Raw genomic sequence first — 26,354 nt, 5'->3', positions numbered from 1 at the left:
TCTAGACCAAATGTAGGCAAAACAGCAATAATTTTCTTAAATTACTAAAGATAAAATTTAAAACTGATAAACTAGAAATCACAATCAGTGGAAAGAATAATCCCAAAATTTCATGCTGTAACGTGGCAATAAATAAGATGAACAACAAAAAAACTATTTCCACCAGGAATTTTGGAGGAATTTAGCTAATCTTGGAGGTTCACTTAGTAATATTTTTAACTATTCCTGGTTTTTAAAAAGATAGCAATCTTCTCATTCATTTTTAAAAATTAACACCATAGTAATACAATTTGGAGAGAAAAGAAAAACTAAAAAATTACAGCTAAAGTCATTTCATTAGAAAAAATAATGTAAAAAGATAGTTTACATTAATTTATACTGAAAATAATCCTAAATTAAATATAAACAAATAATATTTAGTGGTATTTCAAATAATATGCCAGGGCTATGTTTGCTTTACCCCAGAATGAAAAGATGTTTAACATTAGAAAATCCATTAATGCAACTTCACATTTAACAAGGTACCTGGCCACTGTGGCTCAGTTGGTTGGAGCACCATCCCACCATATACCAATCAATTCCCGGCACATACCTAGGCTGCAGGTTCAATCTCTGGTCAGGCATGAATGGGAAGGCAACCAATCAATGTTCTTTCTCACATCGATGTTTCTCTTTCTCTCTCTCTCTCTCTCTCTCTCTCTCTCTCTCTCTCTCTCTCTTTCACTTCCACTCTCTCTAAAATCAAAAAGCATATCCTCAGGTGAAGATTAAAAATAAACAAGTAAATACTGAAGCACATTAATATAAATAAGAGTTTTCTTAACTAGATACAGAGAATATTCCATATATTATATCAAAGTCTCTACTTGATCACAATATCTACTACCATCATTTTGAATCACTACTGAAATGGAGATCCCAACCATTCCAATAAGAAAATTAAAAAACTGACAGGGGAGGGGGGAAAAACTGTCCTTATTTGCATGCAATATAATTAACTACATTTAAAAATCAAACAAATTGATAAAATTAGAATATCAGATCAATGTACTAAAATTTTATTTTCACATCAAGTATTAATAGAAAATGCAATTTTAAAAAAGACTGCTTAAAAAATAATGAAGTGTTATAAAATTACTATTTTGCACTAATCTAACAAAACATGTGTAAGCATCAACACAAAATAGAGCTCAAAATTATTAGTCATACAAGAAATGCAAATTAAACCTGCAAGATACTACTATATATACTCTAGAATTGCTATAATCAGAAAGACAATATGAAGTACTGGTGGGGCTGTAGAAAGCCTGAAACATTTATAAACTGCATATGAAAATGTAAAATGGTAGAGCCTTTTGGTGAAATCATTTGGCAGTTCTTAAAAAGTTAAACATAAGCTTATCATATAATCTGGAAATTCCACTCCTAAGAATCCACTCAAGGAAAATGAAAATATATGTCTACACAAAGACTGTCTAAATGTTTATATTACCATTTTTCATAATAGCCCAAGCCTGGCACTAATCCCAATGTTCTATATCTGGTGATTAACAAATTGAAAACAGTGATATGCCTAGTTGTACCATTTGCTATATTAACCAAGTAAAATAGAAACACCTTATAATCATCTTAACTGATGTAGAAAAACCACATGAAATAACAAACACCAATTCTTGATAAAAATGCTCAGCAAAGCAAAAATAGAAGGGAATTTTCTCAACCTGATAAAGGTATCTAGGAAACACATCATAGTTAATGATGAAAGACGGAAGGCTGGCTCTCTAAGATCAGGAATAAGACAAGAATATTTACAGGCTCACCACATCTTTTCACAGGTTACCACAGTAGTAGCCAATGCAAAAAGGCAAGAAAGAAAAAACAAGTATCCAGAAAGGAAAGAAAGAATTCAAATTCCATTTTTTGCAGAATACATGATTGTCTATGTATAAAATATGACAAAATCTACAAAAGTGATACCAGGATTAATAAGTGAGTTTAGCAAAGCTGAAAGATACAAAATCAACACTGTAATCAATTGGTGAATACACCAGACACAATCAGGACTGAAACATCCAAAAAATATTTACAACAGCATCAAAAATATATTTTAGTATAAATTATGACAAAAATTTTAAAAAATCTGCACAGTGAAGTATTACTGAGAATACAATTTAAAATAAGGGGAAAAAGAGATATACTATGTTCATAGATCAGAAGACTCACTATAGTTAAGATTATCAATTCTCTCCAAACAGATCTATAAACTAAACACAATCCTAATTCAAATCTTAGAATGCATTTTTGTGAAAAATGACAAGCAGATTCTTAAGTTCGTATGTAAACATAAAGGAAATGGATCAACCAACATAAATATAAAAATAAAGTACAAAATTGGTGAAAAGATATTACATGATTTCAAGACTTATTGTAAAGCTAGAGTAATACAGGCATACAATAGAACAGAATATAAAGTACATAAATAGTCTTATATAGTCTTAAACACATATATTGACAACTAACTTTTTTTTTTCAATGTCTCCCCATTCACAATGCAGACCAGGCAAAGAGCCTGAGCTGAGGTGAATATGGGGTAAGTTTACTCCGCCTCCTATTTCTGTACAGTCAGTGTAAGAACACAGCCTGTGGTAAGCACCAGGAGGCCGACAACTACTGTTAACAAAGGAACAAGGTGAAAAGCAAGTCACTAGCTAAAATACAGTGCATGAATGAATTGCACTAGAGCTTTTTTTTTTTTGCTAGAGAATCTGATGTCCGTACTGGGGGGAAATTTTGATTCATTACTTCAAATATACACAAACACTAACTCAAATTGGAGTATGTACTTAAATGGAAAACCTAAAATGTAAAATTTTTACAAGAAAATATAGGGGAAAATCTTTATGACTTTAGGTTATGCTAAGATTTCTCAAAAAACAAACTGAAAAACAGAACATCTAAATTTAAAAGTGTCATTCATAAAAACACTCTTAATAGAGTGAATAGCAAGCCTCAAACCAAGGAAATATTTGCAAATCATATACCAGACAAAGAACTTGCATCTATAATATATAAAGTACCTTGAAAACTCAATAAAAGAAAACAGACAATCCAATTTTTAAAAATAGGAAATGCACTTAAACACACTTTACCAAATAAAATATACACATGGCAAAAAAATCACATGAAAAAATGCTTACATCATTAGTCATTAGGGAAATGCAAATCATGTTAAGAATTAGATACCTTTTAGGATACCTAAAATGAAAAACACTAACCATTCGAAGTATCAAAATATTTGGAAGAAGTAAAATTCATATACTACTGGTGGAAATGTAAAACAGTATAACCATTTGGGAAATAGTTTGGATGTTTCTTAAAAAATGAAATCCACCATATGTTCATGACCCAATGGAAGTGTCTTTCAATACAAAATCAGTACAGTTTTTAATAATGAACAAAATTTTCCCTTCTAACAATCTATCAAAATTGCAATTATTCAAAATTTGATCATAATGAAAAGATTAAGTTAAAATCTAGCTGAGTTTGCTCAAGGTCTGTATTTTGTCCCATGTCCAGAATAAGATCTACTGCTATCTTACTCTTCAGAGTGGGAAAAAATGCACCAAATAAAATTAAGAAAATAAAGCGAAAAGACTGCTTTTCTTTGCAATATATATGTTTTAACAAATTTGAGAAAAACAAAAATGGTAACCTAATACGGACAACATGAATTTTGTTATCTGAAAAATCACCTGAAAATAGTAATACAAACCAATTCATTAAAAATGAAAAAATACAAATACTCACAATAGCATGTTCCTCTAAGTGGATTACCAACATAGCGGTTTTCAGAGTCACATCTGTAGGAATAAAAAACTCATTGACTATTAAACACCAAAATTCAAAAGCCTCCTATATTTTAAACAAAAAAATTAAACTCTACATTAAAACATCTTTAAAAACTATAGAATTAATTGAAGTTTTCAAATCACATCTTCAAAAAATAGTGAATGTAAAAAGCCTCTACATGAGTATGAATGAGAGAAGAAATAAATGGAGAAAACAAGTAAACACACGAGAGGAATAAAGAGGATGCTGTAAGGCAGATGGCATAAGTATTATGAGTTTGGGGATATGTAGTCTTCATTAATCATACGAAGAGGAATTGAAAGTCTAGATAAAGATATAGGGACATTTTAGGTAGAGGCAGAAAATTGTGGTAATTTATAAATCCACATCATTTTCTTACTTCTGGTACTCTCTAAAATTGCAAATCAGAGAGCTTCATTTTGCATAACGCTACTTCCTGGAACACCCTCCAAAATAAATTATTATAAAATGTATACAACAGGGTTATTGAATAAAGTGAGTTAATATTTAATTACATGTAAAAGTTTAATAGATGAGAAAGACCTTCTGAAAATGCCTTCACTTTTAGTAGAGCTAATTAGAATAGAGAAATACTTTTTAATACATACATATATTTTAATTAGTGAACAGCCAAAGAGTTGATAATAATAATCTAAATAATCAGTTTACACGCTGAATGTATTTTTCAGCCACGCTATTTTTTGTAGCTCTACAAAAAAATAAAATAAGTTGAAAAGTAAACCTATTTCTACACTAACTACAAAATTAAAGTAGAAATAAAATAGCCCTACATAACACTAACTTTATTCTCTGTGAAACAAAGAATAAATAGATTAAAGTTAGGAAGTTAGCTGTTCTGTGACTTCTCCAAATGCTACTATTAAAATGTGGAAGATATAGTGGTTTTCTAGTTTTAGAAAATCATCATACTCATTATTGCTGAATTAAGCAATTCAGAATCTATACTGTCCCTTTATTATTGGTCTTTCCTTTAGGCTTGCCTCCTTACATTTCATCACTTTGTACCAAGAATATACATAGACTAAAGGACTAATTTATAATACCATTACTGGTATAAATTCCTTTTTATGTAGCAAAAATAACCATGCCTTGTTGCAAATAGGTATCCCAATACTACTTTTAGGATAGGAAAATACTCAACATAATATTTTTGTTATGCATGATATTCCCTGCATATCTTACTTGCCTAAATAGCTATCTTCCAAAGTCCCTTAGCAATCTAAAATGACTCATAAAATTTTACTGACCAATGCCACCCCAATAAATTCAGTAAATTAATTAATTAATGAAAATAAAATGACTAGCTTTGACAAATGGTAAGGAACTTAAGTACTTTACAACTGATGTATGTATTGACTTTAAGAACTCTGGTTACAAACCTAGTTTTCAATATGGAAATTATAGTTTTCATTTGTGTTAATAATATTTAGTGTAGCCATAGCCAGTTTGACTCAGTGGATAGAGCACCCTCCTATGGACCGAAGGGTCCCAGGTTTGATTCTGGTCAAGGGCATGTACCTTGGATGCAGGGTTCCTTCCCCGCCCAGGCCCTAGTCAGGGCTTTTGTAGGAGGCAACCAATCAATGCATTTCACTCATATGGATGTTTCTCTCTGTCTCTTCCTCTCTCTTCTACTCTTTAAAAATCAATGGAAAAATATCCTCAGGTAAGAATTAATCCTATCTAATAAAGAGGGAATATGCAAATTGACCATCACAAAGAGGGAGGCGCCCATATCCACAAGATGGTGGCGCCCAGTCCCCTCAGCCCCCCTGGAGTCCCCGAGTCCTTTCAGCCCCACGGGGGGGAACGGGGGAAGTGGCAGACGCGCAGTGCAGCTAGACCCGCCCTCAACCCCCCAGGGCCAGCCCAAAGCTCAGGCAACCCTCGGATGTCGGCTGCCCAGCCGCCCAGGGCAGTCCCAAGGCTTAGGTAACCAGAGCTGGCAGAGGCCTGTGCTGCTGGCAGTGGCAGCAGCAGAGGTGTGATGGAGGCGTTGCCTTATCCTGATGGCCAGTCGCCTCCTGCTCCTGAGGGCTCCCAGACTGTGAGAGGGGGCAGGACAGGCTAAGGAAAGCCCCCTCTCCAGTGCATGAATTTTCATGCACTGGGCCTCTAGTATAATAATAATAATAATAATAATAATAATAATAATATTTCATTTATTCAAATTATATTATATTGAACTGGAAATTATCATAACATGTTTACCTTCAACATAATAAAATTTGTACAGATGATGTATTGTGTAATTATGCACTTGAAAACTGTATAATTCTGTTAATCAGTGTCAACCCAAGAAATTTAATAAAAAGGAAAAAAACAACAGAAAAAGAAAAAATAAATAAATAAAAGTGCATCAAACTGAAAGTTTTTGCACAGCAAAGGAAACCATCAACAAAATGAAAAGAGAACCTACTGAATGGGAGAAGATGTCTGCCAATGACACATCCAATAAGGGGTTAATATCCAAATTTTATAAAGAACTCATACAACTCAACACCAAAAGAACAAAAAATCCAATTGAAAAATGGGCAGAGAATTTGAAGACATTTCTCCAAAGAGGACATATAGATGGCCAACAGACATATGAAAAGATGCTTACTATCACTAAATACCAGATAAGTGCAAATTAAAACCACACTGAGATGTCACCTGACACCTGTCGGAATGACTATCATCAATAAATCAACAAACATTGGCAGGATGTAAAGAAAAGGCAACCCTTGTGCACTGTTGGTTGGATTGCAAATTGGTGCAAGCACTATAATAAATTGTGTGGGGGTTCCTCAAAAAATTGACTGTATACTTCCAGCTTCGGCAGTTTGAGGGGGAGGAGGGAAAACTGGAATCAAATTTTAAAATCCTTTTAGTATTAGTATGTTTACTTATTGAATAATAACATAGATAAAGCAAATCTGAACAAATTTTTAAATGCATTATATTTTAAAATTGAGCAAGTGAGGAATGTGTTTATGTCACTGGGAGTCAGTGATTTACTGAGAAAGAAGACACAATTACTGAAATGAAAAAGACCCAACAGAACCTTGTGGAGATGAACTGGAATTGGAAGTATGCACTGATGTGTATTTATTTGTGTACGTAAATAAATTATTATTCTCTAACTCTGTTTTCTGAACAGGCCACTAAGTAAGTACACCTTGCAGCAAAGAGCACGTAGTACAAAGATATTGATCTCTATGATGAGTGATTCTCCATTACAAGGTACCAGAGCTCTACAAAAACAAAACAAAAAAGGGCTAGGGGAGGGCTGATGATTCTAGGTTTGAATTAGGACAGATATAATGTGTTCACTAAGTGATGGGAGCATGTCACAAAAACATAAGAGCCAGCTTGAAGTCGTTCCATGGCCAAAACTGGGACAGTTTGAGGGCCAAATGGTTAAGTATAGCAGTGAATTACAAACCATTAGGGAAATAAGAATGCATGTGTTCATAGCAATAATGAATACATGGTGGAGAAGGGAGAGCTCTTGCGTATAGCATAATCTGAGCACTGATTCATAAACGCAGAGGAGGTATGGAAGTTGGTAATCATCACAGTAAAGTCTGAGAGCAGGCAAGAAAAATCCATTTTTCCTTTTAATAACAAATGCCATGTCCAATCAGATAAATTTGTCTCAAGTTTAACTCACTCAAAAAGGACAAGAAGAAAGAGGGAACGAAAGAATTCAGGTCTACTTGTCATCTCTAATCAAAATCCAAGACCTTATTTACTAGTAAAGTAAATGCATTCTAATAGCAGAGTCACCGCCCATAGAAACATACCTTCATTACAAAGGATGAAATAAATGAAATCTCAAATAAATGTATAAATTTGTAAATGCATGTATAAATGTACCACTTATACCCAATGCTGTGTTTTGCGAACAAATGATCTTCCCATCTCATTTCCCACAGGCAGAAAAAAATTGATAAAACCATTTAAGCTAATCTATTATAAGTATAATCAGCTGATATACTGAAATGTTTAGCACAGTCGTTATAGATTTTCAAAAGATAAAGTGATCTGAAATCAAGATTGTCATAATCTTCAATTTCACTGTAGACTTCTTAAATAAATGCAAGTTAAAGTATCAGAATGGGGGACCTCACAAAAAACTATTTTCAACAAAAAGAGAAAACAGTATTATAAACAAATGAAATTCTAAATTCTTTTTTAAGGCAATTTTGCCTTATATATAAATGTAAAATTATCAGAATAAAAAAATGTTTTAAACTGTGTTTTATTCGGTAATAAACCACTGTTTAATAACACAAAAGTAAAATTTCTTTCTAGTCTGTTTTTCAGAAAAGTCTTATTTTGCATTGTTGAAATTATTTGGCCCGTTCAAGAAAATGTATTTCCTCTTTCGAATCCTTCTGTATAAAGATTAGATACAAATGTTAAAAACCTTCAGAAGTTTTCTGCGTGGCTTAATTAAAAAGACAGCTTCAAAGTATTTCTGTGTCTAAGCAAAGAGATAATCATTCTCTTTTCTCACTAAGCAAACTAAGCAAACAGCCAGGCCTTTTTAGGAAACAAATTTAGGCTGAAATATTTAGTAGGGAGTTTGAAAGGGTAAATATTGTCATTACATGTCACCTAAAATAATGATTATCATTTATATGAATGATCACTTTACATTATAAATTCCACTTTAAATTATATAATTCATGTTTCTAAGTGTTAAAATATGGCATTTCAAATTTTCTACAGATTTAAATATTTGAATATATATGAATATAAACCTTATAATGAGATATAATTTTTCTACTCAGAAACTAAAAAAGGAGGGAATATATCTAATTGCACAATTTTGAAATATGACAGATTATTTAAAGCAGCTGAGAATCTGATAAACACATTTGTGTTTTTATCAGAAATTATGAAATTTATACACAAGATAAAACAATTGCTTTTCCTTTGTTTTTCTTCTAAAGAAACCCATAAAAATAAGATCATATAATATTAACAAAAATATACTGAAGTACATCAGTATCAATATCGATACCATATATCCAAGGCAACTTATCATAAAAACCAATAAAAATTCAGACATGAAGATATGACAAGTCCTCAAATAGTTTAGGAGGTACAGGTTCTAAAATTATAAGACTGTATAGATTTCAGAATCCAATAATAGTAAGTTTAAGAAAACTAAAAAGAGTAGATTTTTACTTTTTAATGTGTAAAAGCATTGGAGAGCAAAAAAGCGAAAATATTACCAAGCCAGGATGCAGAGGATGGGATCCCAGGTTATTGGCAGGTCCCTTTGTCCCTGATTATGGGTGGAAATAGTATTTCACAGGAAAAAGAACTAGCATCTATCTAGGCCCGCCAAAGGCTGGTGAGCTAAGCAACAAAGACTAAACTCGGGAGTCAGGACACAGAAAGTCCTTCCAGGACTAAACTCGGGAGTCAGGATACAGAAAGTCCTCCCGGAGACTGAAGCTCTAACTTGAACCATCCTTGTATTACTCCTGCCCTCAGGCCACAGCACAATTCAATTCCCTTTGGAAAAATATTCCATTCAAGGTCTCAAACTATCTGTAAATAAATTTTGCAAATACAGTATCCAGGACAAAAATAAAAAATAACCAGGGATGGGAACTGATAATAAAACAAAAACAGGAGCCAGCAGAAACAAAGGCTCATGTAAACAAAGCCATGGGAATTGAGATATTATCTGGGGAAAGACACGGGCTTTGAAATAACTGTTTTATATGGAAGGAGATAATGAACAAGCTTAAAAAACTGACTAAAAAATTGGAAACCATAAAAGACAATTAGAAACTATAATAACCTTAAGACTTTAGTTTAAAAAAACTGAACACTATAAAAACAATAAAATGAAATTGCAATAACCAAAATTATTGCTTTTATAGAGGGCACATGTTGGTCTTCCTAAAATAAAAAAGGCATTGTTAATATCCTCTGCCTTCCTGCACAACCAAAAATAAGGCTATATATAACAAAAATAGATTAAAATGGGTAAAAATCTCAGATATTGCTGACAAAAGGTAAAGGAGGAAAAAAATAGCTCCTCAAAAGTAAACAATATTCATAGAAAATACTACTTCACACGTATATTTCTACTAGAGTTCATATTTTCATTAAATTTGTTTTTAGTTACCATTTTTGAGTTTCCACTGTTTCAGGCCAGGGCCAGAATGAGAACTTCCATTATCCTGGCAGGTGAATAATTTGGTGCCCCTTTAAATGAACATTGGGTCCCAATATTAAAGCCCCACCCACAAAACACACTCTTATACCATAAGAAACACATTCTTAAAAATTTCTTCAATTTTTCCAGGAGTAGCTGGTGGGTGTCATGGGGAAAAATAAAACCTCTAAAAATGGTGTCAACTTCACCGTTTCTGTAGCCATCAGGAGCTTCACCCTCTATTGAGAGCACATGTGAGCACTAATTTATTAGCCACCTCAGCTGAACTCTTAAGATTCCAGTTATTTCATTCTGGATAAGCTAGTCCTCAAGTCCCATCTCTCTCTGAACTCTTATTTCTCTTTAGATTTTAAGCCATTTGGTTACCTTGTAATCTCAATTCTTCCAATGCTCTCATGAAAATTCATAAATTTGTCATTTGCCAAGCTTTTATTTCTTTCATTGTAAAGACAGAAGTGAAGCTCTTTCCAGCTCTCTACATCCTTGAGCAAAACTGGAAATTCTATAACCATGTTCATTCTTGATTTTGCTTCACTGTTTACTATATTCTCTACCCAGAACAACTGCACTCCTCCCTCAAGTTCCAGCTCATATGTCCTCTACTCAAAATTCCCTTATCCCCAGAAACTAAGATGGCGGCATAGATAAACACCGGGAAATAGTCGCCCCACACAACAATTGAAAATTAGCCCAAAGGACGGAGCAAACATCGTCCAAAACAACAGGAAGGCTGGCTGAGTGTAATTTCTACAACGAGAAGAAAAGAAAAGCACGCTGAGAGCCAGAGGAGCTGCGGAGGCTGAGTGCAGAGGTACGGCGGCGGCTCGCGCGCGCGGAAAGGGGGTGGCACCTGAGGACGCGGCTGTCTTTTTGAATCACAAGCTCCCGACTGCTCTGATCTCCGGTTCTGGGAAGTCTCTGGGGACTTAGGACTCATACGGGGAGAGGCGGCTCTCTCAGGCAGCAGCGGGCGAACGTGAGGGCCGCTTTCCCTCAGAGGTGCTTGCAGCCGTTACCTGGACACTGAGACGCGCGACTCCGGGCACGGAGAATCAGCCATTGCTTCTTTCTATGCCCTTTGACTCCCTGAGACCACGCCCCACCCGGGCTGCGGCAGAGGCTTTTGCATGTGAATGCCCCAGAACTTTACAACCTGATAATTACCTAACTGCAGCCGGGCCAGCCAGACCCGGAACTTCCAAGAGAAGGCCCAAGGCCCCGCAGCGGCTTGCACTGCTTCACAGCTGAGCCTCTTCGTGGTTCCTGCTCTGTGGCCTCAGGCAGGGGCTGACTTAGCACCTCCTTAGATCCAGGAGCCACTGTACCCAGTGGTCAGAGGGGGACCATTCTCCCACTTCAGACACAGCTGATTCCCACAGCCAATTGGACTGGAGGTCAATTCTCCCAGTGATCCTACAACAACCAAGGCACCAAGAGTGCACCAAGAGTGTCCACCCCAGGTAACTGGGGAGGCTGAGCCACTGGGCCCTACAGGACACCTGGCGCGCAGGGCCACTCTATCAACACAGGGAAGCAGCCAAAATGCGGAGACAAAGAAACAGGTCACAATTGGCAGAAACGGAGGAGGCCAGACGACTGGATATAGAGTTCAAGGCCACGTTTATAAGGTTTGTCAAGAATTTTATGGAAACCGCCGATAAATTTAATGAATCCCTCAAGGAGTATGGTGAGACCATGGAGGTCATGAAAAAGGACCAATTAGAAATTATGCATACACTGACTGAAATAAAGAATACTTTACAGAGATCCAACAGCAGACAAGAGGATCCCAAGAATCAAGTCAAAGATTTGAAATACAAAGAAACAAAAAATACCCAACCGAAAAAGAAAAAAGAAAAGAGATTCAAAAAATATGAAGATAGTGTAAGGAACCTCTGGGACAACTTCAAGCGTACCAACATCAGAATTATAGGGGTACCAGAAGGAGAGAGAGGGCAAGATATTGAAAACCTTTTTGAAGAAATAATGACAGAAAACTTCCCCCACCTGGTGAAAGAAATGGACCTACAAGTCCAGGAAGCGCAGAGAACCCCAAACAAAAGGAATCCAAAGAGGACCACACCAAGACACATCATCATTAAAATGCCAAGAGCAAAAGATAAAGAGAGAATCTTAAAAGCAGCAAGAGAAAGACAGTCAGTTACCTACAAGGGAGTACCCATCCGACTGTCAGCTGATTTCTCAACAGAAACCATGCAGGCCAGAAGAGAGTGGCAAGAAATATTCAAAGAGATGAATAGCAAGAACCTGCAACCAAGATTACTTTATCCAGCAAAGCTATCATTCAGAATGGAAGGTCAGATAAAGAGCTTCACGGATAAGAAAAAGCTAAAGGAGTTCATCACCACCAAACCAGCATTATATGAAATGCTGAAAGGTATTCTTTAAGAAGAGGAAGAAGAAAAAGGAACTCTTACCATTTGCCACAGCATCGATGGAACTGGAGAGCAGATAAATACCACAAGATCTCACTTATTTGTGGAATATAATGAACAACATAAACTGATGAACAAGGACTGATCCAGAGACGGAGAGGCATTGATTGGATTGTCGGGCCTTGGAGGGAAGGTAGGGGAGGGTGGGGGCAAGGGGGAAAGATCAACCAAAGGACTTATATGCAAGCATATAGGCCTAACCAATGGACACGGACAACGGGGGGGTGAGGGGCTGAGCGGGGAGAGGGGGGGTAGAGGGTACACATATGTAATATCTTAATCAATAAAAAATATTAAAAAAAAAAAAGAAAAAAAAGAAAACAGAAATGATGACATGAAAAAAAAAAAAAAATTCCCTTATCCCCAGACGATGAACTATTCCCTCCCTTTTCAGTACACCCTCAATCCTTTTTTCATTCCATTTCATTAAACAAACTTATCGAACACTGGGATTGTGCTATTGATGCAATGGTCCCCAAAGAATTTCAGTGCAATAAAGGATACAGGCAAATACAAAAATGATGCAAGGGACAAATTAACAAATAGGAGGAGAACCAATTTCAGTTTGGAGAGGTTATAAAAAATACACAAGAATATGTGATGTCCGACTACATACTTAAAGCTGAACAGAAATCCTGAGAAGAGGGAAGGGTTTATAAGCATCTCAAATCACTAATGTACGAAATTAGTATATTTTGGCTTGTGTCTCCACTGCTAGCCTGAAAAATACTTTAAGCAAAAACCCTGTGTTATTAATCTTCATTAATAGTGCCAAGCACTCATTTAATCATTGTTTGCTGAGATGAATAACTAGCTTTGCTTTCTAACAAGAGCATTTTGTAAGCACGCTATAGAAAATAACTGCTTTAGGGAATAATGGCCCTATCTTTCACTGTCCCACACTCAAAAGCTAAACAAATAAAACAAAAAATTAATGAATGTAATTGTATCTACAAAATACTCTTTAAAAATCAGTAGTCCAATTTTCCCTCTGCTTATAAAAAATCATGCATAAAGAACTAGGGTAAATGTAATCCCATCACTCAGAACTATATAATTTACTTTTTAGTATTTCACACATATGCCAAACCCTGTAACTCCGTATATCTAAACTTATAAACCCATAAGTTCAATGAATTAAAATGCTGCTCTCTCATCTGGAGAAAAAATAATGTTATTAAAGTGCTACATCGCATCAGAGATAATAATTATTGTGGATGGCTACATCATTGATGCAGAAGTGCAGTACAAATTGAAAATGTCAGTGCTCATCTTCATGATGGGATCTCAGAACAAAAATAGAACACTTGTTGCTTATGATCAGGACCTGTTACATAATTCATGGCAGAGGGGGCTGAGAGGAAATCAAAGAGTAGTGTAAAATGAAAATGCAGGACTCTTATTAAAAATTTATTCAGAATATCAATATGGCCTGGCCAGCATAGCTCTGTGGTTGAGTGCCAATCTATGAACCAGGAGGTCACAGGTTAGATTCCCAGTGAGGGAACATGCCCTGGTTGCAGACTCAATCCCCGATAGAAGGTGTGCAGGAGGCAGTCAATCCATGATTCTCTCTCCCCCTCTTCTCCTTGCCTCTCTGAAATTAATAAAAATATATTTAAAACAAAAAGAGTTCAATATGGCAACAGAATATTAAAGCAAACATGACACCCTTGGGAGCATGAAGCCCCGTGCAAATGCAGAGGCCACATGCCCCTGATGTGGGCTCTGCTTGTAACAGGCAGCTGTGAAGTGCCTGAGGCACCCTTCTTTCCTAGAGCACAGGACTGATTTCATCCCACTGGTAATGAGACCAAAATCACCTTCCTTACTAAGAACTCCCCTACAATCTTACGCTCTGGCCTCATTTTTAAGCTTAGAGATGATGGAGAAGAAATAAAATTGGTTCTGCTCATCTTCTCAGAATTTGAAAACCTATGATACCTCAGTAACTAGTCAAAGACATAATCATCTATCTTGAAATGTTTAGGATAATTCTACAGCTAAAAATATATTTCTTCTCAATAAAAAAAAATAATTATTTTCTTTGGTTTGACTTCTTTGGATATAATATTTTATATAGTCATAGTTTTGGAAAATCTTTTATTAATGTTTTATAACTATATTATAGTTGGCATTTATGGTTTGTGTCAAATATAGTGCATTTATATCTAATATAAACAAGTATTTGCATATATACAATTCAAAACTATAAAAACACTTTTAATATATGAGTAGATGAATAAGGATAAAAAGGGAAAACATTCAGTTAACATGCAACAATTGCTTCTTGAAGTTATCTGGGGGAGGGGAATAAACCTTGAGAAAACACATTATAAAAGCACAATAACCATTCATAAAACTACTGGGAGTACAGTAACAACAAAAGTTTCTGTCTACTGACATAGAGGGGAAAAGATGAGTATAAGAAACCACTTGAAAGGTTTAAAGGATTATAAATATCAGGATTAATAATAAAAGATTCAAAAGAAAGAAAGGCATAAAAACATTGGATTTTAATTACTTAATGAGATACAAAGGACAATTATAAAGATGGCAATGCAGATTTTACATATAACATGAGTTTTCCAGAAAAAAATAAGAATGTTTCTTCTTTTTAGAGAAACACAAAATACAAACACAGTCTATGGACTCTGTTTTAAAGCCTCCACAAAACTGTCATTTTAAAAGGCTTAACTTTTTATTAGAATTGATAGAACCCAAGTAAACATAGCTTACAATAATACTGGTTACTTAACTAGCACAACACTAAACTTAAAAAGGGGAAAACCTACAAAAATTAGTTCTTCAGCACAAACTCAACCCACGAAAGTTCCAAACAATCATTTTTACTTACAGTTGGCACTGATCACCTTTGATCCCTTTGGTTGTGCAGAAACATTTTCCTGTGTGCATGTGGCAGATGTTTGCATGGCCGCTGCATGTACAAGCTGCAAAGTCAAAACCAAAATGAATATTCTCCATGACAAATGTGCATCACATTTCAGGGGAGGTTTCATTACCTTATTTTCATACCATGGATTTTCCCTTGCCATCTAAAAATGAGGGGTTGCTATAGAAGTTATTTTTAAGTAAAGGGAAGTAAAGTCACTTATTTAAAATTTTTGTGAAACTCTTTCAAGTCCGTGGGATATATGGATCTGAGTATTTTTCTCATTCTTCTTTAGGCTTCTTTCCACTTCTACTTGGGATATCTACTCAGTGAAATGGGTCTCAAATAGCACAAGAGCTTTGGAGTCAAGCAGACTGGCTTCAAAATGTGCATTCGTAATCCCTAGAGATGTGCATTGGGAAATGCATTTGTAACCTCTCCCGGCTTAGTCACTTCATCTGCAAAAGGAACTAATGACACTGTCCCCCAGCATTAATGTGAGAATCAAATGAGGGAATGTATTTTAAAATACCTAACACATATCCAGCACTTAATAAATGTATTATGTCCACTATTCTTTCTGCAACAATAAAAATATAGTTATATGTTGTATAAAAAGCATGTCTATTTACTTGCCCCCAATATCATCCTTTTACACTTCTGAATCATTCCCCATTTTAGCTTTCCATAACTAATTGAAACATAACATAGTTATGTAAGAGTTCAACACAGTGGATTTGGTTCATATGAACTTATTTCATTTCCTTACTTTGAATTTCTTGTTCAAGAGCAGTGTTCCAGTCATTTAGGACACACACCTCACACTTAATTGTGCCCAATATCCAAAGAATTGGAAGGTTCTAGTTTCTACATGTCCCCTCCTTTTCATCATGACAGCAGCATTCAAATACTGTCACCCATGTTCTCTTCCTGACACCAGTACTATCACATATCTGATCTCTCCACTGTTAGTATTTCTAGGCTCCAAGTCATCCTGCCATCCAGACACATAGTCTATCTCTGGTGACCAACTCACTACCCTTTTAAAATCCTTTAATGAGAAATACTGTGTTGCTGGGCAGTTGAGCCATCCTATTGACAAAAATGAAGTAATGTGGTCTTATCCTGATTCACATCCAAATATAAAAATAAGCCAAATCATTGGCTCTGATTAAAGTATAAAGTATTGCCCTGACCGGTTTGGCTCAGTGGATAGAGCGTCGGTCTGCGAACTGAAGGGTCCCAGGTTCGATTCTGGTCAAGAGCATGTACCTTGGTTGCGGGCACATCCCCAATAGGAGGTGTGCGGAAGGCGGCTGATCGATGTTTCTCTCTCATCAATGTTTCTAACTCTCTATCCCTCTCCCTCCCTCTCTGTAAAAACTCAATAAAATATATTTTAAAAAATAAAATAAAATAAAGTGAACACTAAGTTTCTTGCTAATTGTTTCGGATTATTTATTTTAAAAAATCAACAATTAATATAAATACACATTCCCCTACACACAGAAAAATAAGTTCGTATTAGGTAGATTTTTAAGAACCTGTTTTCTTTTTCTAGAAGAAATTTCTACATAAAAGTGAATTTTTCTTCATTATGAATATTTAAATAAACCAGCATAATTTTTCCTTTAGAATTGTAGAATTAACTATGGAAACACAACATGTGAGAATGACAGAAATGAATGACAAGGTATAGAAATGCAAGGAAGGAAAAAAACGATCATCAAGCAATCGCAGGACATGGACATGGAGATATACTGGTACATGCATGCAACTTCATAAGCAGTGAATGAATGTTCCATGATCTCTCTTCAAGTTAACTTGCAGAGTTTCATATTAATACTGCCTTGTAATTGGAGAGCATTATGCTAAGCGAAATAAGCCAGTCAGAGAAAGATAAATATCACATGATCTCACTCATTTGTGGAATATAATGAACAACATAAACTGATGAACATAAACAGATCCAGAGACAGAGAAGCATTGGTCAGACCGTCAAACCTCAGAGGGAAGGTAGGGGAGGGTGGGGGAAAGGGGGAGAGATCAACCAAAGGACTTATATACATGCATATGGGCCTAACCAATGGACACAGACAACAGGGGGGTGAGGGCATGGGAGAGGGGTGGGGGTGGGGGGGCAATGGGGCAATAAGGACACATATGTAATACCTTAATCAATAAAGAAAAGAAGCCGAAACCGGTTTGGCTCAGTGGATAGAGCGTCGACCTGCGGACTGAAAGGTCCCAGGTTCGATTCCGGTCAAGGGCATGTACCTGGCTTGCGGGCACATCCCCAGTGGGAGATGTGCAGGAGGCAGCTGATCGATGTTTCTCTCTCATCGATGTTTCTAACTCTCTATCTCTCTCCCTTCCTCTCTGTAAAAAATCAATAAAATATTTAAAAAAAAAAAAAAAAATAAATAAAGAAAAGAAAATATTGCCCTGTATTCAGAACTTCACTAAAAACATCATGTACATTAATACTTTAAAACTTGGATGACCATTTTATTTATCCTTTAAGGCAGTACTGGAAGTAGTTAATACAGAGTTTTCTGAAAGAATTATCATCGTATGGGAGCTTTAATAATTTCTGAGACAAAAAAAAAATTGTGTTAAAAGACCTCTTAATGTGAGCTCATTTTGAGAGAACTCCCTTGTGGTGCTGCACTTCAGGCTAAAATGGCACAGAAGTATTTTAAATTCAATTGTTTAAAATTTATGCTTCATGACAGTGTTGAAATTGTTCTGTTGTTGTCAGCATGTGGGGTTATCTTTTTATGCTGAATAAGCACCTATGAAATCGTCATGCAGTGGCCTTTTGCTTGGTGAATTTTATATGACAATTTTACAGCCAAGACATACACAGGAGTGCCATTGCGTGGTCACACGGTATTTCTGTTCCCCTATAATATAAAGTTGCAATATCAATTTATAACCAAAACTAAACAATAAACAGGGGAAAAATGATATAAGGGTTATTCAACACTGTTAAAAATTGAAGTCAAAGTTGACTTTAAGTTGGGATGGGAAGTAGAAGTCTGTGTCAATCAAAAACAGGGAGGTGGATTTGAGGAAGGGAATGGGTCAGCAGGGGGCTAAGCTCAGCCATGGCAAAGTCTCCCAGCCCCCAAAGGTTCCAGGACTGTGTCTCTAGCAGTTCCTTTAAAAGGCATCTAGTAGGAAAAGTCACATCTGCATCTTCGAATGGCCATAAGCAAAGGTCATCCTGAAATACCTGACCCAGTGTCAGTGTCAAAGTTCGCATAGGCTCAGTTCTTCTTGTCCTCATCATTCCTTCTGTGAGAGCCCCAAGGACCAAAGAACTTGAAAAGATCAAGTACAGAAAACCTAGGGCGACTGAGCATCTGACAGGAGGGCTTCACCAAGGAAAATAAAGGATTTCAAGAACAAGAACAGAGGGAGGACTACCTGGCTAAAAATACCAGAGCGAGAGAGTCGATTCAAAACGATAACGAGGTAGCATTTCACACCTGTCAAGAATGGCTATCATCAACAAATCCACAAACGACAAGTGCTGGCGAGGATGCGGAGAAAAAGGAACGCTCATGCACTGCTGGTGGGAATGCAGACTGGTGCAGCCACTGTGGAAAACAGTATGGAGTTTCCTCAAAAATTAAAAATGGAACTCCCATTTGACCCAGTAATCCCACTTCTAGGAATATATCCCAAGAAATCAGAAACACTAATCAGAAAGGATAGATGCACCCCTATGTTCATAGCAGCACAATTTACAATAGCCAGGATTTGGAAACAGCCTAAGTGTCCATCAGCAGATGAATGGATTAAAAAGCAGTGGTACATCTACACAATGGAATACTATGCTCCTGTAAAAAAGAAAGAACTCTTACCATTTGCAACAGCATGGATGGACCTGGAGAGCATTATGCTAAGCAAAATAAGCCAGTCAGAGAAAGACAAATATCACATGATCTCACTCATTTGTGAAATGTAATGAACAAAAATAGATCCAGAGACACAGGAGCATTGAACAGACTGTCAAACCTCAGAGGGAAGTCAGGGGAGGGTGAGAGGGGAGGACAAGAGATCAACCAAAGGACTTACTTGTATGCATGCATATAAGCAAAACAAATGGACACAGACAGTAGGGGGATGAGGGCATGTGCTGGGGGGTAGGAGTGGCGGGGGAGAGGCCAATGGGGGGAAAAAGAGACATATGTAATACTTTAAACAATAAAGAATTTGAATTTTTAAAAAAAATTAAAAAAATATCAGAGCAGCTGGTCAATGGAGTTTCTTTTTAATCAAGCAGTTCTGCATGATTTAAAAAGGTTTTATTGGTTTCTTAATATGATTAAATTCTATAAGAATGCTATTCTGAGCAAAATCTTTGCCGAAAGGGTAAACTTCATGGTTATGCCATATTCTAAATATCTGTGTGTAATTATGTAATTGTTCATTTAATGGCCTCTCTCTGGAATATATAAAACCTCAGGTTGGCTTTTCTCTGACACACAGAATGATAATGTGTGCACAGAAAATGCAAACTTTTAATTTTGTTCTGTCAAAATAACTAATAAAACCAAGATTTCCACGTCAAGTGATTTTCATTTATCTACATCTCTAGATTATTCAGGTCAATGCTCCCAGTTTGCGAGAATTAAACTTCTTACTTTTATATTAGAAAATGCTCAAATTCATTTGCTTATAAATTTTCTGCTTCTATGAACAATCTGCAATATGTGAGAAGAGTTTAATAAGAAAAAAAATCCTCCATCCTAGTAGAGAGAAAGGAAAGTTAGTCTTCCTTTTTACTAGCCTCTAGTCTCAGAGAATATCTGTGTCACAGCCTAGTGTGTTTATTAAGGCATTAAACGTGTCTGTAACAGTCTGCTATGGACAGATATACTTAATATGCTATAGTCTGAGCAATTTTATTGACTGGAAGGATGAGCCCATCATGCCCCATGTTTCTTAACCCTGAGTGCAATTAGAGTCATTTGAGAAGCCCTTAAAAAGAACCAATGCCCAAGAATCACCCTACAACCCCAACCCAGATACTGATTTCATTCTTTTAGGGGATGGCCCAGACATCCATACTTGTTAAAAGATGTCCAGGTAGTTTTAATAGGAGGGTAGTGTTAAAAATTGTATCTAGACCACGATAAGGCCCAAATATTTCCTTAAAGATTCTTCATTATTTCATAGCCAGCAACTGAGACCTTTCTGTGGGAACTATATAGGCAATCTCCATTTAGAAAAGGTAGATATATAACCTAAGGAACAAAGATAAACCTAGAGATAAAAAAGATTACCAAAAAATCACAACATAACAGGAAAACTTTTAAGGGAAGACCAAAACTTCTGTTAAATGTAGGAGGAAAGAAGCAGCAGGATAGAGGGGAAAATAGAGAAAAGTAGGACTGAGTGAAAATGTGAAGGTAACAGCTCATCCTTAAATGTTCTCCTAATGTGCTTCAATTCCTATTACATGGGCCTCAATTACCTATGATCTCATTTGATCTTTAGAACAATCCAATGAAGTATTATCATCTCCCTTCACATATGAGGACAAGGAGGCACTGAGGGGTTGCGTTAATGAGCCGTCACACATTTAAATAGTGGGAGAGTGGGATTTCATCCCAGGATTGATTCCAAACATGTTCTCATACACATTATGTCATACTATCACCATGTCCAAAAACACCCCACCAATCTTACCTGATATAAGGCATACACAAACTCTTAATTATTTTATTGCTCAAGTCAAAGTGGTAAGTTACTATTATAAAACAAACTGTCAGCAGTGATTACTTTTGAATAGGGAGATTACAGGTCACTTTTAACTTATCTGTATTTGATAAATATCGTATAATGAACATGAATTCATTTTGAAATAACAAAAGTAAAATTTTTAAAGTATATCACAGAATTTTTATATATTACTTTGCAAAAATATTGACACAATGGAAAAATTTCCTTTTTTTAAAATATATTTTCGCCGAAACCGGTTTGGCTCAGTGGATAGCGCGTCGGCCTGCGGACTGAAAGGTCCCAGGTTCGATTCCGGTCAAGGGCATGTACCTGGGTTGCGGGCACATCCCCAGTGGGAGATGTGCAGGAGGCAGCTGATCGATGTTTCTCTCTCATCGATGTTTCTAACTTTCTATCTCTCTCCCTTCCTCTCTGTGAAAAATCAATAAAATATATTAAAAAAAATAATAAAATAAATAAATAAATATATATATATATATATATATATATATATATATATTTTTTTTTTTCCACAACAGGCGTGTTTCTCAATTTTCTTTTCTCTAGTAAACACACACACACACAAACACACACACTAAAGTAAAATAAAAACTAATTACCTGTACACTGTCCTCCATTGGTAGGATCTCCATAATAACCTGGCATGCAGTCTTGACACTGCTTTCCTGTGGTCAGATTTTTACACTGCTCGCACACATTATTATTGATGCAAGTGCTATGTCCATTACACTGGCAAGCTAAAGAAAAGAGTAAATATATATATATATCTATATAACAATACCAAGTATTATATAAAGACAAAGAATTTATTTTTAAAAATCTGAACGTTAGCAAAGTCCAACAAACATTTCCCAAGTTGTTTTAATGTATAACATATGTGGCTCAAAATGTCAATGCAGAACAATTATACAATAAATTCTATTTAGAAATGTTGCCTTATACTCTGTAAAATGTGTGAGTTAGAGATAAATTGAAACATAAAAGTTATAGCTAAGCAGGGAATACTTTTAAACATATTCCCAAAAGATTCATGTGAATATTGTCTATTAAGTTACATAAACAAAAGTCTGAATAATACAGCTTTGATTAAAAGTGTTAAAATTCACCTTAATTATATTTACACATAATAACAAAGAATCGATTAATATAGAAAACTGTTTGGTAATAGGTTCTTTCTTCAAGTACATATATATGGAAGATTAGCAAAAAATAGTACTTTTAAATTAATTTGCATACATTTTTAGCTTCTTTGGGCAAGAAAAGGTTCAAAGCCTAATTGAAAATCTATGTGAATGTGAACTAACAGAATCAGATTTAAAGCATGAGTTTTTTTGTTTTCATAATATGAGATTTATTATATTTTCACATTAATATTGTAATAGAATCCAACCATTTCAGAGGAGAGATAAAGTTAATATATGAAACCTCACACCTTTAGCGACTATTTGGAGCGTAATGCTGACTGACTTAGTTTGGTAACTGTCAAAACATCATCCGCATTGTCACCTTCATAATCATTTTCATCATGATTACAACTGAGACAGCACTTAACTGAACTCTCTCTCACTTTAGGCAGGAAAGCCAACGTTCAGGCGATTTCAACTGTTTGAAAAAGGCGTGTATTCTGATTGGTCAGTTTACGTACTGCATCAATTTTGAAATATTATAAATATCATCTCATTGTCATATAGCATACTAGGTGATATACATGAATTATACCTTTAATCCTCACAACAATTCTATGTAGAAGGTACTATTTCTAGGACCATTTCTAAGATAAGAAAGCCTGGGTGGTTAAGCAACTACCCCAATCACACAGCTAATCAATGGCAGAAAGAAATACATAATCAGATGTATAACTCAAAAGACCAGACATTAAACACCATACTTCTATGTGGAAAATTTGGAAATGAGAGGGAAACCCCAAGAGACCAGCATAAGGTCATCAACATCAGTGAACACAGAGTGAAGAAATACACCCACATAAAGAGTAAACACCAAATACCTGTATCTTATAAAATTTTTCAGAGGCATAACTCTATTGTTATATAGCACTGAAATGACATGGAGTCATCATGGAAAATGTTAAATAATCTTCATCATCCTTTTAATGAAATTAAGAAAAGTTGTAGTGTTCAACTTTTATTATCATATATCATATTATAAAACAAGAGAAAGTTTAATAACAAAGGAAAATGTTCATGACAAATTAAGTAAAATAAAGATACAAAACATTATGTTTAAAATGATCATAATTTTGTTTTTAAAGGTATAAATATGCCTATGGAAGAGTTAATGATGGTTATCTTAGTTTAGTAAATATTTCTGCACCATCAACTTTCTAAAATACATTCTTATTACTTTTATAATCAGGAACAATAATGTTAACTTTAATTTTTTTAACATTGTGCTTGAAAGTTTAAAGTATTGTTTCTTAGAAAATTTTAAGTGAAACCAATAAGGCCAATTCACTCATGTAAAAATGAAACTTATTGAGTGCTCACTATGTGTAAAGCATTGCCTGTGAAAAATCAAAGTAAGAGATGGGTTGCTTTAGGTATTTTATGAAACTCCTGGCCACATTTTTTTCATCACAATAACAAATGCTTTAACTACTGAATAAGAGGGTTAAGTGTAGCAACTGCATCTCATCCTCACAGATTCCCACTGAAATAATAAGGTAACTTGCCAGAAACAACGAATATCTGGGCACAGTAACAACTACACAAAAAACCCAGAAAGTAGGAACCTGTGATCCCTCTGGAAACTGAAATAGGACCCCTAGTATAATGCACTCACTGTCCCTTTCCAAAAGGGAGATGTTCTAAAGGCAGATCTGGGCCATGCGCCAACCAAGAAGCATAATTACTTGTATGCCTCCACACAGCTGCTGGGAAGTGAGATACAAGGATGTCTAATGTTTATGTAGTGAATATACCACACAGAAAGCTGGGATGTTTTAGACCTAACTGCAAGCTAAATTTCCAGAAAGAAAAAAAAAAAAACACAAACAAAAAAACGGTCATTGCCATAGCTTGTAATTAATACAGTAGCAAAGGAAAAGGAGACAGTCCATCAGAGAAAGCAGGACCCAGGAGACAATCTCTGGCATACAATCCAAATTAAGAAATTAAGAAAACAATTTCATTTACAATAGCATCGGGAAGACTGAAATACTTAGAAATATTTAGCTGAAGAAATGTAAGACTTGTATGTTGAAAACTACAAAACATTGTTGAAATAAATTAATGTAAAAGTATTCTGTATTCATGGATTAGAAGATTTAATAGTATTAAGATACCAATTCATTCTAATTGATCTATAAATTTAATGCAATATTTATCAAATTCCAACAGTCTTTTTTTATAGGAAGAAACAAGCAGAGCCTAAAATTCATATTAAATTACAAAGGATCCAAACTAGTCAAAACAATCTTGAAAAAGAAGAACAAAACTAAAAGACTGACATGTCTCCATTTTGAAACACACTCCAAAGATACAGAAAACAAAACAGTGTGATATTGGCATATGCACAGACATACAGATCACTGAAACAGAATTCGGTCCAGAAATAACCCCATGTATCTACGGTCAACTGACTTTCAACAAGGGTGCCAAGACCATTAAATGGGGAACATTAATAGTATTTTCAGTAAATGGTACTAGAGTAACTTGATATCCACATGCAAAAGAATGAATTTGAACCCATATAATAACACCATTTGTAACACTAAACTAAATATGGGTCAAAGGCCTAAAGTAAGAGCTAAAATTATAAAAAACGTTACAAGAAAATAAAGATGAAAATCTTCATTACTTTGGATTAGGTAGCAGTTTCTTAGATATGACACCAAAAGCATAAGCAATCTACAGAAAAAAATATAGATATATGGACATCAAAATCCTATATAATAAAAGGCTAATATGCAAATTGACCAAATGAGAGAACAACCAGTCACTATGACACGCACTGACCACCAGGGGGCTGACGCTCAATGGAGGAGCAGCCCTCTGGTGGTCAGTGTGCTCCCACAGGGGGAGTGCCACTCAGCCAGAAGCTTAGCTCACAGCTGGAGAGCGCAGCAGTCATGGCGGGAGCCTTTCTCGCCTCCACAGCAGCATTAAGGACCCCTCGGGGGATGTCCACCTGCCAGCTTAGGCCCATTTCCTGAGGTCCCAGACTATGAGAGGGTGCAGGCTGGGCTGCGGAACCCATAACCCCCCCTCCCCCAGGGCATGAATGTCATGCACAGGGCCTCTAGTAAATAAATAAAAACTTTGTGCATCAAAGGACACCATCAAGAAACTGAAGAGACAAGTCATAGTACAGGAGAAAATATTTAAGATCATATTTATAATATATAAATAACAATATTCTTCAATTTAAAAAATGTTTGAATGAACAAAGGGTTCTAATAGACATTTCCCTAAGAAGATCTATGAATAACTAATAAGTACATGAAAAAGGCATCATTAATCATAAGGAAAAGGAAATTCAAAAGCACAAGTTACCACTTCACACCTGCTAGGAGGGTAATAATCAAAATGACGGACATTAACCAGTGTTGGTGAGGACAGAATAACTAGAACATGCATACACTTCTGCTGGTGAGGTAAAATGGTGCAGAAGTCTGGAACACCTCCTGGCAATTCCCCAAAGTGTTAAATGTAGATTATCATATGACCTAAATTTCCACACCTAGGTAGATGCCAAAAATAAGCAAATAAAACATGTCCACATAAAACTTATTAAAAATGCTCATAGTGGCATCATTCACAACAGCAAGAAAAGTGAAATAAGCCAAGGACCTATCAACTGATGAACATACCGACATGTGTAAGGTAACTGAATATTATTCAACCACAGACATAAGTAAAGGACTGATACATGCTGTAATATTGATGAACCTTAAAAATAGGTGTTAAATGAAAGAAACCAGACACCAAAGAAAATACAAGATTTAATTTACATGAAATGTCCAAAACAGACAAATACACAAAGAAAAAAAGCTAATTAGTGGTTCTCAGGGGGAAAGTAGTGGCTGTTAAAGGGGATGGGTTTTGTTTGGGGGATATTAAAATGTTCTGGAACTATATGATGATGATAATTGAACACCTACTGATTATATTAAAAACTGCTGAATTCTTTACATCAAAATGGTGGATTTTAT

General features: G+C 35.5%; 1 protein-coding gene across 1 annotated transcript in view; it reads right to left on the bottom strand.

Moving 5' to 3' along the window:
• ATRNL1 (attractin like 1) overlaps positions 1–26,354 on the bottom strand; it is a gene marked incomplete at both ends in the record, with an annotated part of 457,232 nt that overhangs the window by 315,841 nt on the left and 115,037 nt on the right. The window contains 3 exons of the mRNA XM_081105367.1: positions 3,808–3,860; positions 15,392–15,485; positions 21,784–21,921. Coding sequence (XP_080961493.1) covers positions 3,808–3,860; positions 15,392–15,485; positions 21,784–21,921 — 285 coding nt within the window. The remainder of the gene's footprint in view (positions 1–3,807; positions 3,861–15,391; positions 15,486–21,783; positions 21,922–26,354) is intronic.

Source organism: Myotis nattereri, assembly GCF_964212035.1.
Source record: "Myotis nattereri genome assembly, chromosome: 13".
In the NCBI taxonomy this organism is placed as follows: Eukaryota; Metazoa; Chordata; class Mammalia; order Chiroptera; family Vespertilionidae; genus Myotis; species Myotis nattereri.
The sequence above is the reverse complement of the archived record's forward strand: the minus strand, read 5'-3'. Positions and strand labels throughout refer to the sequence as shown.